The 14,269-nt window shown below is 66.3% G+C and overlaps 1 protein-coding gene across 1 annotated transcript in view; it reads right to left on the bottom strand.

The window, feature by feature from the left end:
• The window catches only part of PARVB (parvin beta), an 86,158-nt gene that overhangs the window by 23,908 nt on the left and 47,981 nt on the right, over nucleotides 1-14,269 (bottom strand). Inside the window, exons 4-5 of the mRNA XM_062202714.1 lie at nucleotides 8,251-8,353; nucleotides 956-1,096 (exon numbers count right to left, since the gene is read on the bottom strand). Of these exons, the coding sequence (XP_062058698.1) occupies nucleotides 956-1,096; nucleotides 8,251-8,353 (244 nt within the window). The remainder of the gene's footprint in view (nucleotides 1-955; nucleotides 1,097-8,250; nucleotides 8,354-14,269) is intronic.

Consider the following 14,269-nt stretch of genomic DNA (forward strand, 5'->3'; position numbering starts at 1 on the left):
GGGGTGGCTGTCCCGGGTGGGGGCGGCTGTCCCGGGTGGGGGTGGCTGTCCCGGGTGGGGGTGGCGGCTGTCCCAGGGAGGGGTGGCTGTCCCGGGTGGGGGTGGCTGTCCCGGGTGGGGGTGGCGGCTGTCCCAGGGAGGGGTGGCTGTCCCGGGTGGGGGTGGCTGTCCCGGGTGGGGGTGGCTGTCCCGGGTGGGGGCGGCTGTCCCGGGTGGGGGTGGCTGTCCCGGGTGGGGGTGGCGGCTGTCCCAGGGAGGGGTGGCTGTCCCGGGTGGAGGTGGGCTGTCCTGGGTGGGGGCGGCTGTCCCAGGTGGGGGTGGCTGTCCCAGGTGGGGGTGGCTGTCCCGGGTGGGGGTGGCTGTCCTGGGTGGGGGTGGCTGTCCCAGGTAGGGTGGGCCGTCACGGGTGGGGGCTACTTCAGGGTAAGGAGGATGCCAGCTCCGACCCTGTGCACATCAGCCCCTGGCTGCCCCCTCAGCAGGTGGACTGGGCGTCCGGGACGATCACCACTTCTGGGCGGGTCCCACCTGCTCTTCTCCCCACCACCCTGCAACCGGCGAGGCAGGCTGGCTCCGGCCCAGATCTCCACTGCCAAGAAACCAGGGCACCAGTCTCACCCCACAGCCTCAGGCTTGGCTCTCCAGCCCCCAAAGACCTGGCCCCCGCAGAGAGCTCTGAAGCCCCTTCCTCCTGCCCTGCACTGGGAGAGGGGGTGGCCAGGGCAGAGCAGACCTTTGCCATGTGTCTCAAGCCAGCCCACCCCGCCTCACCTCCCCCAGCCCTGCCCAGAACCCGTGGGGACTTCCGCCTCCCCAAGCCGGCCCTCTGCTCTGACAGCCGGCCTGCAGTCTCCCGGGCGGCAGCGGGGGTGGGGGAGGAAGGCGACGGTGAGCGACAGCGGCAGAGAGGAAAGGAAGGAGGGGGCCCGCACCCCGCTCCCCCGCGGCCACTCACAGTCCACGTTCCAGCGCAGCACCCAGCCGTGTGGCCGCAGCAGGTCCTGCACGGCTTCCAGAACTGTCCGCAGCTTCTGCTTCTGGCCCGTTTCGGACTGGGTCACCTCGGCCACGTTCAGCTTGCGGTCGGCCAGTTTCTCTGCAGCGACAGGACGAGCGTCAGAGGCAGAGTGTCAGGAGGGCTGGGGCGCCCGGGGCCGCCCGGCACACCCGCCAGACGGGGGTCCCCCAGCCAGGGGGCCAGCTGGCACTTCCACGTTCCTCAGAAGGGGAGGGAGGGAGAAAGCCATGGCGGCCACGTGGGAACCTGCCACGCACACCCAACAGGGACCGTCACTGTGATGCACTGTGGAGGCGGGGGGGGGGGGCCTAGCGGGGCGGGGCTGTCCACAGGCGGTGGTCCCTCCCTGCACGCCCAGCCCCCACGCTTGCTCCTCTAACATTTCGATGCCATGGGAGGAGTTCTGGGATGTGCAGTGTCCAGACAGGAAGCGTCACGCTCGCTCAGGATTCAATCACAAACACAGAGACCCCGGTCCTGTCCGCACGCCTTCCATCTCCCTCGGGAGCAGGGCCGAGGGCCCCACACCTGCAGGCTCCAGCGGCCCAGCGCTCGGCCCCACACCCACCTGCGGGCTTCCCTCCCGCCTTCTGTCTCTGCAGAACAGCCACGGTGCCACCACGGAGCGTCCCAGGACAGCGCCCCGCCCGGCGCCCGACACCCAGCCTTCCACACACAGCCGCTGTAGGAGACGCGGCTCCGGCGGCAAATCAGCAAACCAAGCGAGTCCTGGCTGCCGCCGACGGGGCTTTGGTTCCGACCCCCAGCTCGGCTCCGCTGACAGCCACGTGGCTGGAGGCCCCCGTGACCCTTCTACCCCCCCCCACTAGCGTCCCAGGTTCACACGGTCAGGGCTGACCTCCCCGCGGGCTCCCCCCAAAGCTGCACCTGCCTAAACACCCACAGGCTTTGTTTCATCGTTGTCCCCTCACGATAACAAACCAGGTGTCACACGGGTGCCGTGACCCAGAGACGGCCTGAGCACACAGGAGGGCCTGAGCCGGCGCAGGTGTCGGCAGCCAGGGGGTCCTGGAACCAGCGCCCAGGGACGACTGTTGGCCGTGAGGCCTGCCGTGTGGATACCCCACAGGCGCTCACGACTTCATTCCTTCACTCACGAAGGGTGGCCGAGCTCCCACCGTGTGTCAGTGTGCTGCGCGCAGACCAGACGGACCCCACGTGGGAGAAGGACCCCACGAGGGAGACGGACCCCACGTGGGAGACGGACCCCACAGGGGAGACGGACCCCACAGGGGAGACGGACCCCACGAGGGAGACGGACCCCACAGGGGAGACGGACCCCACAGGGGAGACGGACCCCACGAGGGAGACGGACCCCACGAGGGAGACGGACCCCACGAGGGAGAAGGACCCCACGAGGGAGACGGACCCCACGTGGGAGACGGACCCCACGAGGGAGACGGACCCCACAGGGGAGACGGACCCCACAGGGGAGACGGACCCCACGTGGGAGAAGGACCCCACGAGGGAGACGGACCCCACGAGGGAGAAGGACCCCACGAGGGAGACGGACCCCACAGGGGAGAAGGACCCCACGAGGGAGACAGACCCCACGAGGGAGACGGACCCCACGAGGAAGACGGACCCCACGTGGGAGAAGGACCCCACGTGGGAGACAGACCCCACGAGGGAGACGGACCCCACGAGGGAGATGGACCCCACGTGGGAGACGGACCCCAAATAGGAGAAGGACCCCACAAGGGAGACGGACCCCACAGGAGAGAAGGACCCCACGAGGGAGACGGACCCCACGTGGGAGACGGACCCCACGTGGGAGACGGATCCCAAGTGGGGAGGACCCCAAGTGGAGAGGACCCCACGTGGAGAGGACCCCACGTGGGGAGTCTGACCATCTGGAGATGGCCAGAGGCGGGGTTGTGAAGAGACTGACCCCAGTGTCAAGCCGGGCAGACGCAGAGCCGCCCTCACACCCCCCGGCCGCCCGCCCTGGCTGAATCCCCCAGCCGTCTGTCTGCTCCTGAAAACAGCCAGCGAGCCGGTCCCACGGGCACTCAGCATGGGACAGGGACAGCGCCAGGCAGCAGTGGGGAGAAGGAAGGTGGGAGAGGCTCAGGGAAGCCCAGGCCCCCCAGGGCCCTCCCGTCCCCTCCCATCCCCTCCCGTCCCCAACCTGCAGGCTGCGCGTGGCCACAGCACCTGGGGTGCAGGAGGAGCAGGTGACAGGAAGGGGGGTCAGCTCAAGCCGGCACAGAGAGGGCTCCCGCCTGGCAGTCACACCACCAACCTTTGTCCCCACGGTCTGGGGACCAGGAGCCCAAGACTGAAGTGCAGCTGTGGGCGGGTGTCTGTATGCGGGGTGAGGGTGTTGGGGGGTTGTGGGTGTGGGTGTGTTGGGAGGGTGTGGGGGTATGGGGGTATGGGGGATGTGTGTGGATGGGGGGTGTGGGTGTGTGGAGGTGGGTTGGGGGACAGCTATGTGTGTGGTATACATGGGGGGTATGGACATGTGTGGGTGTGGGGGGAGTGTGTGAGGGAGTGTGGGTGTGGGGAGGTGTGGGTGGGGGATGTGGGTGTGCGGGGAGGGTGTGGGTGTGTATATGTGAAGGAGGTGTGGGTGTATGTGGGTGTGTGTAGGGGGTGCTGGGGGAGTGAGATTGTGGGTGTGAGAAGGTGTGGGTGTGTGGGGAAGGTGTGGGGGGGTGGGGAGGGGACTAGGGGGTGTGTGTGCAGGGGGTATATGTGGGTGTGGGTGTGTGTGGGGCTATGGGTATGTTGTGTATTGGGGGTGTGGGGGATGTATGATGTGTGTGGGGGTGGGTTGTGGGAGGGTGTGGGTATGTGGAGGTGGGTGTGGGGGATTGGGGAGGGGACTAGGGGGTGTGTGTGCAGGGGGTGTATGTGGGTGTGGGTGTGTGTGGGGCTATGGGTATGTTGTATATGGGGGTGTGGGGGATGTATGATGTGTGTGGGGGTGGGTATATGGGAGGGTGTGGGTATGTGGAGGTGGGTGTGGGGGGTTGGGGAGGGGACTAGGGGGTGTGTGTGCAGGGGGTATATGGGGGTGTGGGTGTGTGTGGGGCTATGGGTATGTTGTATATGGGGGTGTGGGGGATGTATGATGTGTGTGGGGGTGGGTTGTGGGAGGGTGTGGGTATGTGGAGGTGGGTGTGGGGGGTTGGGGAGGGGACTAGGGTGTGTGTGTGTAGGGGGTGTATGTGGGTTTGGGTGTGTGTGGGGCTATGGGTATGTTGTGTATGGGGGGTGTGGGGGATGTATGATGTGTGTGGGGGTGGGTATATGGGAGGGTGTGGGTATGTGGAGGTGGCTTGGGGGTATGGGTATGTGTGTAGGTATGGGAGTTGTGGGGGGTAGGGTGTGTGAGTATGGGGGATGTGGGGGTGGGGGGATGTGGGGGGTAGGGTGTGTGAGTATGGGGGATGTGGGGATGGGGTGTGGGTGTGGGGGGATGTGGAGGGTAGGGTGCGTGTGTATGGGGGATGTGGGGGTGGGGGGATGTGGGGGGTAGGGTGTGTGAGTATGGGGGATGTGGGGATGGGGTGTGGGTGTGGGGGGATGTGGAGGGTAGGGTGCGTGTGTATGGGGGGTGTGGGGGTGGGGGGATGTGGGGGGTAGGGTGTGTGAGTATGGGGGATGTGGGGATGGGGTGTGGGGGTGGGGGGATGTGGGGGGTAGAGTGCGTGTGTATGGGGGGTGTGGGGGTGGGGTGTGGGTGTGGGGGGATGTTGGGGGTAGAGTGCGTGTGTATGGGGGATGTGGGTGTGGGGGGATGTGGAGGGTAGGGTGCGTGTGTATGGGGGATGTGGGGGTGGGGGGATGTGAGGGGTAGGGTGCGTGTGTATGGGGGATGTGGGGGTGGGGGGATGTGAGGGGTAGGGTGTGTGAGTATGGGGGATGTGGGGGTGGGGGGATGTGGGGGGTAGGGTGTGTGAGTATGGGGGTGTGGGGGTGGGGTGTGGGTGTGGGGGGATGTGGAGGGTAGGGTGCGTGTGTATGGGGGGTGTGGGGGTGGGGGGATGTGAGGGGTAGGGTGCGTGTGTATGGGGGGTGTGGGGTGGGGAGGGGTGGGGGTGGCTGGTTCTTCCTCTTCCTGGCCACTCTAGGCTGGGAGAGCCCAGGTGCGGTCCTCAGACCTCCGTGCTGTTCCGTTACCCACGCGGAAGCCAGCCGTGACGTTCGGCCAGAGTCTGCCTGGTTTTAGCTTCCGCCTTTGGGAAGCCGGCGACTCGGATGCCCGCGTGAATGTCACAGCCGGAATCCCTGGGCTCAGGGTCACGTGCTCACAGGGTGTACCCCAACATGGCACTCACAGGGGTACCCCAACACGGCACCGGCCTCATCCACACAGCCAGGCAAGACGCTGGGCTGCTCTGCTCATATCTGGGCCGATGTCAGCCCACTTGACACACGGGAGACTGCGGAATCGCCTCCCACGCTGTCTGGAGATTCTCAGGTGAGACGACACAGCGGCCACCCACGATCGCGAGGCTGCCTGAGCCATCGCGGGGTCACGCGGGGCTTCACAGACTCGGAGAGCGGCGGGGCGGGGCTCAAGGACGGCCACGGCAGCCGGCTGAAGAGGGAACCGCGACGTGCCCCGAGGGGGCGGGACCCCGTCCCGAACACGCCCCTGCCCCCTGCTCTAGGGCGGCATCCGCACCCGAGACGCCGTGGAGCTCGGCCTGCCGGAGGTGAGGCTTAGGCCACGGCTTTTCAAAGGATCGGGTGCATAAAGCCACAGGTGCGTGCCAAAGAGTCGGAAATTAAAGACGCGAGTGAGTGCGACACTCAGGTTTGCTTCTTCACCTGACGCCCGAGCTGCCCCTGAGGTCTCCCGACCGATGCGTCAGCCCCCCACCCTGACCCTCCCAGGAGCCCAAGGGAGCCCCCACACTCATGGCCCTGCCCCAACCCCCAGCGGCTGCCTGTCATCCAGAATCAAGGCCTGTCTACCAGTGCCAGACATGGCCTGACCCTGCCTGCCGTCACCGCCCCCCCCACCCGCTCCACCAGGGCTGGACGTGGCCTGACCCTGCCTGTCATCACCACCCCCACCCCCACTCCACCAGGGCTGGACGTGGCCTGACCCTGCCTGCCGTCACCGCCCCCGCCCCCCAGCCTCCTCCGCTGCTCCTCACAGGCGCCCCCTCGCTTCAGAGCTTAGTTCTGGAACATTCTCCACACGCGCACTGTGCAGGTGTCAGCTCCCAGAGGGGCTGCCCCCGACGTGACCGCATGGCCCTCGCCCAGCCCGGCCGCGCGGTGCCACACAGCCCTGTGTACCCTCGCCCCCATCACTTCCACCACAGCCACGCCACAGCGAGAGCCACAGCGGCGCACGGGAGACGGTGAACGTGTGTCCAACACGTGGAGCAAGCGAGTGAACGAGTGAGTGCCCTGCTTCCCTCCAGCGCACCTGCTGGGGACAGAATAACACGGTCCGGCGAGCCCTGCGGCCTCCGGGCTGGGTGCCGCGACCCGGTCCCCAGCGCCGCCTCGGCGGGTTTCCCTCCCGGATGGCAGAGTCTGTAAGAGACGGCTCCACTGAGGCTGCAAGCCCTGCCCAGAGGGTCTCGGGTCTGGAGGAGGAGAGGGATGCTGGCCCCCGCACCCCCGGGACACCCCCTCCAGGGAGCACGCCCTGGCTGCGCCCCCTCAGTATCTCCGCCTCCTGTGCAGTATCTCCATGCCAGGCAGCCCCCACCCGGCTTGCCCACCGCCCGGGTGCCCAGGCTACAGCTGTGCGGGGGAACATGGTCCTGCCTCCCCCCGCTGCTGCTCTGCCATGGGGCGTCTGCTGGGGAGACCCTTTCTCCAGCTTGGCGGGGGCGGGGTGGCATCAGAGGGCAGGGCCTTGGGTGAGAACGGCAGCTCCAGACAGCAGATCCGCCCGCTCCCCGATGCCGGGGGCAGGGGTCTCCCGTGACCTGTAAGAGCTGTGTTATCCCCATGCACACGGGGACGCCAAACCCCCGGAGCCACCTAGCAGGAGCCTGGACACACGCCGGCAGCCGTCGGACACACGTCCCGTCTGCTCCTTTCTTCCTGCCAAGGGGCCCACGGCCGTGCAGGGGGCCAGCAGCAAGGCCAACGCCGCAGCCCTGCTCTCGCTCCCCACGCCCGCGTGTCCCTCTTAGCCACACAGAACACACAGACACCACCTCAGCCAGCAGCCCGGGGACAGCAGACAGATGGGCCGACGTCACACACCCCACGCACGCACTCACGGCCTCGGGACCCTCCTCAGTCAGCACGTCACCCCTGCCATGGCCCCAGAACCGCTCTGGTCCCAGCCACCGACCCGGCGGTCACACGGCAGGCGCCAAGGCAGACCCAGAGCCAAGTGCACAGTTATCCCCTGCCGCCCAGGAGAGCACCACACGGAGTGACGGGGAGACAGTCCTGGGACCATCGACCCAGACACACAGCCATGGGCAGGATGGAGGGAGCCCGACACGGTCCCAGCTCCAGGACAGGAGCACCACTCAGGACAAAGGAAGTGTGCGAGAGAACACACGGTGCAGGGAGGAAGGGAAGTGTGTGTATGTGTGTATGTGTGTGTGTGCATCCTTTTTATCATGGACGGGGGCCTCGTCTCAGAACCAGGAGCGCCCACCAAGGCCCAGTCATCACAGGAGGCGACCCGACCCGTGCCGGCCGTATGTTCCCCAGGGACTGCGCGGGGTCTGCTCCACGGCCACCACGTCCCGAGCGCCCAGCGCGCAGGGGCACTTGGACACGGACGGATGGACAGCCAGGTTATCCACCCAAATGTCCTCAGCGGGGAGGGTGGGCGATGGGAGCCGCCCCTCCGGGGCACAGTCAGGGCTCACCTGGCCATGTGCTCAGCTCACCCCAAAGTCTGTGTGGCCGCTGCCCTCCCCCCCGCGCCTCCGATCCTGAGACAAAGGTGCCCGTGGAACAGGGAGAGGCAAGGCCGGCGGGGAGGGAGGCGGCCCCGTTCCGCCCCATCCCTGTGGGCACGGACAGAGGCTCAGGACGCTCCGGAGGCTGGGGGTGATCTGAGCCGGCCCCTGCCCCTCCCCCCCCCCCACTGGGTGCACAGCCCAGGGCCTGGGAACCCGACCAGGGGGCGGGGAGTGCTGCTGGGGTCTGTGGCCGGGCGCGCAGGGCTCACCCAGCAGCCTCTGCAGCACCTGCCCGTCTGTCACACAGCCGACCAGGGGGCGGGGAGTGCTGCTGGGGTCTGTGGCCGGGCGCGCGGGGCTCACCCAGCAGCTTTTGCAGCACCTGCCCGTCGTACAGGTCCTCCTCCAGCTGCTTCACGATGATCCGCTCCTCCACCAGCACGTCGTTGATCCAGTCCAGGAGGACCTGGGGAGAGGCGGCGTCAGGGCCTCGCTCCACCCGCACCACGTGGCCCGGGCTGCCGGACGTGCCCTGGGGGGCCCTGGCGGGGATGGGGGAGGTCACGCTGGCGCCTCTGGGCTGGCTCCCAGCTCCACAGGAAGTTCCTGCTGACAGTGCCGGCAGCCCCTGCGGCCCTGCCCTCCACTCCCATGGGAGCCACACAACACCCCCCACCCCCAGTCCCCACCTCAGCCTGCAGCATGAAGGGGTTGCCACGTGGAGGTCAGAGTTTCAGAGGGAGAAGGAGAGACAGAGACAGAGAGAGAGAGCGAGATCTTTCATCTGCTGGTTCATGGCTGAAATGGCCAGGGCTGGGCCAGGTCAAAGCCAGGAGCCAGGAGCTTCCTCCACGTCTTCCACGTGGGTGCAGGGGCCCAAGGACGTGGGCCATCCTTGGCTGCTTTCCCAGGCCATAGCAGAGAGCTGGATCGGAAGTGGAGCAGGTGGGACTGGAACCGATGCCCGTGTGGGTGGCGGCACCACAGGTGGCAGCTCTACCCGCTACGCCACAGCACCAGCCCCTTCTCTGCGGCTTTGGGGCTGTTTTGTGCCGGTCGCAAAAGCACCTTTGGAGAATCTGGATGCCCACGGAGCAGAACTCCGATTGGCTGCCGGCACTCACTTGCGCTGCACACAACAAGACGGACGGCCGCGCAGACCTGGCCGACAGCAGGGTGCCCAGGATTTTCCTGCGCAAGCAAAGCTAATAAAACTCCCTAATTGGTCGCGGTAACCTTTCGGAACCAGCAGCTTACGGCCCCTCTGGGAGACGAACCAAAGGGCACAGATCCCGAACACGTCACTCTCTGTCGCTCACCAAACGCCTGCAGAACAGCTCAGAGCTGAGCTGGCGAAGGATTCTATTTCCCCACTAACTGAAAAGCATTCAATCAGACACGAGCGCACAAAGACCGGCAGGGAAAATCCACCCGAGGGGCTCAGGGAGGCGGGGAGGCGTGTGGCCCTGTGGCGTGCAGGCTGTGCCAGAGCCAGTGCCGCAAGGTCAAAAGCCCAGAGCCGGCACCGGGCTCGCCCTGACAATCCCGGGAGTCCCAGCTGAGCACGCGTCCGACCCGGCCACCTGCAGTCCCCTCCCGCCCTGTGCTCTCTTCCCAGGCCAGCGCACGCCCTCCTCCCATCAAGTCCGGAGCCAGCGCTGACCCAGGAACCTCGGCAGCCAGCCCCCCCTCGGCGTGGGTTCCCGTGGGTGTCCCTCACCAAACCCTCCCCTCCCCGAGCCGGCTCCTGCTCTGGGAAGCAAACAGGACCCCTGTCCAGCCCCCGCTCCTGGACTCCCCTCCTCCCCCAACTGATGCCCCCTTCCCAGCACCGTCCTCTTGCCCGAATCGCCACCTCTCCCCGGGCCCGGCCCCACCGGGCACCCCGCCTCCTCACGGGTTTTCTTCCAACGCTCCAAACTCCCCTGGCCTCAGGGCCCTCACACACGCTGCTCCGGCACATCCCTTCCCCCACGGCCGGACATCCTGGGCCAGTCCCGAGGGTCTCAGCCCCCGTCACTGCCTGCCCCCATGCCCTGGCCAGGCCACCTCCCCCGCCGCAGCTCTCACTGCACCGGATGCCTGGAAGAGATCTTTGCAACGACCTCCCCTGTAGACTCGGAGCTCCCCGAGGGCCGGGACCATGAGCTTCTGGCCCGTGGCTGTCCCCGGCACTCAGGGCTCGCTGCGTGGCACAGCCACTCTGAGAATGCAATGCATGTGTTTAATGAGCACCTGCTGTTGCCAAGCTTGGGATCCAAGGAAACAGATAAGGGCTCAGCCTGGAGGCCCGAAAGCCTAATCAGACACTAAATGACAAACAGGTACACACGCCCGGGCTGGGATCGGCTCACGGGAAAACTATGGAAGCAGAAAGCTTCCATAGCCAGGTGACCGAGGCCAGCCGTGAGGGAGGCAGCCCCGCCCCTCCGCCAGCTTCCTCCGAAACCCAGGGCCCCGATGGCATCCTGGGACGTCAGACCACACCCCGCGAGCTGCCCAGCTCGGCCACCACGAGGGACGAGTGGAAACACGCGGGCTGGACACCACGTGGGTCCCCGGGGCGACCCCGGCGACGGGAAGGCAGCCGGGCCGGAGGAGCAGACACGCACCAGCGTGGTGCAGCCACGTGTGGACGTGGGTTCAGGGACTGAAGCCACCGCGACGGCTGGCGCTGGGGACAGGACGCGTGGAGTAGGGCGAGGGAGCTCTCCACTCTACCTCCACTTTACCCGTACACCAAACATTATTCCACAAAAACTACTTCAGCAGGGCAGGGTCTGGGGAGACAGGGAGGAGGTGACGCGGGGGGTGTCGGGGGCCTGAGGGCAGACGGGGAGCAGGTGGGTGCTGAGTCCCGGGGGCCCCTGAGGGGACAGCAGCCAGGGGGCCGGGCACTGGGAGTGACAGGGTAAGGAGGGGAAGTGACGGCGCTCTCACCTGGGCGGAGGGCCACGGGCATGCGGGAGGGGGAGGCTGGACACCGAGACGCGAGGGGCACAGCTGGGCAGTGACAGGTGCAGGGACTGGGAGAGGGGACGGGGCGGGGCAGCCCAAAGGACAGGGAACGGGGGACAGGCACTGCAGGTGTCCCCAACCGGAGGAAGTGACCCAGTCAGGGCTGCGGACAGAGGGGCTCAGGGTCAGCGGACTGCAGGCGGGGGCAGCACCCAGGAGCTGGGAGAACAGCTGGCCGATGCCCACGGGGCAGCAGCCAATGACGATTTGGGGGACACGCCCATACCTCACCCCCTCCCACCTCCTTGGATGCCTTCACCAGAGCTCTGGGGTTCGCCGTCTGGGCCAAGTGAAGCACAGTACCCGACCAACGCCCCACCGGGTGCCTCTGAGCCGGGCTGTGGGGCCAAGGACACGGAGCAGGGACGACAGCGAGAGGGACCCGCGGCCCTGGGGCCCCAGGGGCCGGCACAGGAAAGGGGGGGCAGAAAGCAGAGTGCGGGCAGGGAGCTGGGAGGGATGGCAGGAGCCCGGGCCTGATGACCCCACCACTGCCCACAAGGAGAGGCCCAGGGACCCCCGGTGACCAGGTCTGGAGGTCAGACCCCGGGGAGCTGCGGAGGGTGTGGTGAGAGAGTCTCAGTGCTGGGGTCATCTACAGCTGCCGTGAGCTGGAGAGGCCTGTGTAGAACGCACGTGGGTACCCCAGAAGCTGGGGCGGGGTGGGGGCGGGGGCAGGTCCCTCCCGTTCCCCCAGGAGCCCTGGCTGGGCCTGCAGCCGGGCTTCAGGTTGGAGACGCGGAGCAGAGGGCTCGGCCCCAGCACGTGACCCGGCCAGAGAACGAGCGTCAGAAGCAGCTGTGGGCTTGGCGGCCGAGCCGGCGGCCAGCTACACAGCGACGGGAAACTGACGGCACCGTGCTCAGCCAGCAGGCAGCCTTGGGTACAAAGCACAGGAGCCGGTGCCAGCAGATGAACAAACCACACACACACACACACACGTATACATACACACACATATACATACATACACACACATATACACACACGTATACATACACACACATATACACACGTATAGATACACACATGTATACATACACACGTATACATATACACATGTATACATACATATACACATACACATACATACACACACGTATACATACATATACACACGTATACATACACACACGTATACATACACACGCATATACACACGTATACACACATGCACACACGTATACACACATGTATACATACATACACACACGTATACATATATATACGTATACATACACACATGTATACATGCATATACACACATGTATACACACACGTATACATACACACACATACACACACAAATGCAGGATCGAGCGCCCCTGTTTGGACCCAGCTTTCCCGGGGCGTCTGCTGTGTGGCCTTGAGCCACTCCTCAGCCTCTCTGGAGTTCAGAGCCTTCCTTAGTGGCGCTGTGACCCAGCAGCTCCAGTTCCCAGTGCGGTCCCAGCCCTTGGGCAGAGAGCAAGGCTGCAGGGCCCGCACAGGCTGCCTCCCGCTCCACGCCCAGCCCGCCAGCAAGCAGCAGCGCCCCCACACATCCAGCGCCACGCAGGGACAGGTGCTCCTCCACGCACACGGAAACCCTAGGGGCCCCTCCCCCACACACAGGAGAGAAGCACAAAGGCGGAGGGCTCGCGCTTCCTGTGTCCGATCTACCGCAAAGCCGCAGGAACCAACACAGCTCCGCTCTGACAAGAAGCAGACACCGGCCTGGGTGCCACAGAGCCGGAGCCAGAAATAGACTCGGACCGCAGTCAGCCGGCAGCAAGAAGGTGCCAAGGGGAACTCGGCCTCTCTCTAAAGATCCATTTATTTATTGTATTTGAAAGACAGAATGGCAGAGAGAGACAGAGATCTTCTCACTCCCCAGATGGCTGCAACAGCCGGGGCTGGGCCAGGAGCCAGGAGCTCCAGCCGGGCCTCCCACGCGCGTGCAGGGGCTGGGCCAGGAGCCAGGAGCTCCAGCCGGGCCTCCCACGCGCGTGCAGGGGCTGGGCCAGGAGCCAGGAGCTCCAGCCGGGCCTCCCACGCGTGTGCAGGGGCTGCAGCACTTGAGCAGGGAGCTGCGTCGGAAGCAGGGCAGCCGCGCTCGATGTGGGATGCGGGCGTGGCAGGCGGCACCACAGTGCCGGCTCTGGGACGGCAGCACAGCCACGCGCCCCACGGAAGCCGGGCTTTGCCACGGCGCTGGGCATCCACGTATGGGCCGCGGGTTAGGCTTCCCCGGAGCAACGTCTGCTCAGCCCCTGGGCCCACTTCTGATTGGGCCACTTGCTGGGCACGCTTAGCCCTGGGCGAGCTTAGTCCACGGGTCTGGACACAGAGCCCTCGGGGCGCGTTTCCCAGGTGTCTGCCTGCCCGTGGGGGTCGCCTCGCTCTCGTGAGCGAGAAGCACAGAAGTTTCCAGGTCGTTACGCCCAGCGTACTAACGTTCTATAAATGCTTGTGCTGTGGCGTCACATCCCGGAGGTCACGCCTAAGCCACGGCCCGAGGGCTCACCCGGTCTCCTGGGCGCCCTCGGTCAGCTCTGTGGATCACAGAACGTGTTCCCTCCACGGGCAAAGGGGAAGGAGCCCCCGAGGCACCGAGCAGAGAAAGCGCCCGCCCGCCGAGGCGCCCGCGTCCAGTAGGAACGCAGCTTCGACCTGAGACCGTGGAGACGCAGAGGGACTCACACTCGTACTGCTCCTGTGTCCCAAACCCCACGGGTTACGGCCACGGGGCGTGGCACCAGCTTAGCGAAGACGGCAAAGGCTCTGAACGGCAGGCCTGGCTCCGCCTGCAGGCCCAGGCATCTTGGAGCGCATCCCGGCAGACCGGGGCTGGGGGCAGCGTCCACCAGGCAGGGCCCTGGGCACTAAGATGCAGGGAAACCCGGGTCATGCCCCAGGGGGGTGGTGAAGGCGTCGCAGACATGCTGGGAGGGCGCAGGTGGGGAGGGCGCCCCCGAGAGGACATCGGAGGGCAGAGCGCCCTGGTCTCCCCACAGCCGCGGCAGACAGCGGGTCCCACCGCCCCTCTCGCTAGAACCCAGTCGCGCATGAGACGCCGTGGGACCCTAGCACCTGCTGCTGCTCCCCCCAGGGAGTCTGCCCAAACGCCACCTCCCTGACCACGCTGCCTAGAACAGGCAGGGGTGGGACGGCCCTGCTTCCTGCTGTGGCCAGCGGAACGGCTGTCCCTGCCACGTCCGTCTCCCAGCTGAGCCGCCCCCTTCCCGTGGGCGGGCCCTCCGCTTTGCGCGGTGCTCCACGCCCGGCAGCTAAACGTGCACACGTCCAGGGAAGAGGTCCAAGCAAACCGCAGGACGGCCAGGAAACCTTCTGGAAAGTTCTCCCAGGCAGGGACGCTGTGGGT

This window comes from Lepus europaeus, chromosome 10, assembly GCF_033115175.1.
Source record: "Lepus europaeus isolate LE1 chromosome 10, mLepTim1.pri, whole genome shotgun sequence".
Lineage (NCBI taxonomy): Eukaryota > Metazoa > Chordata > Mammalia > Lagomorpha > Leporidae > Lepus > Lepus europaeus.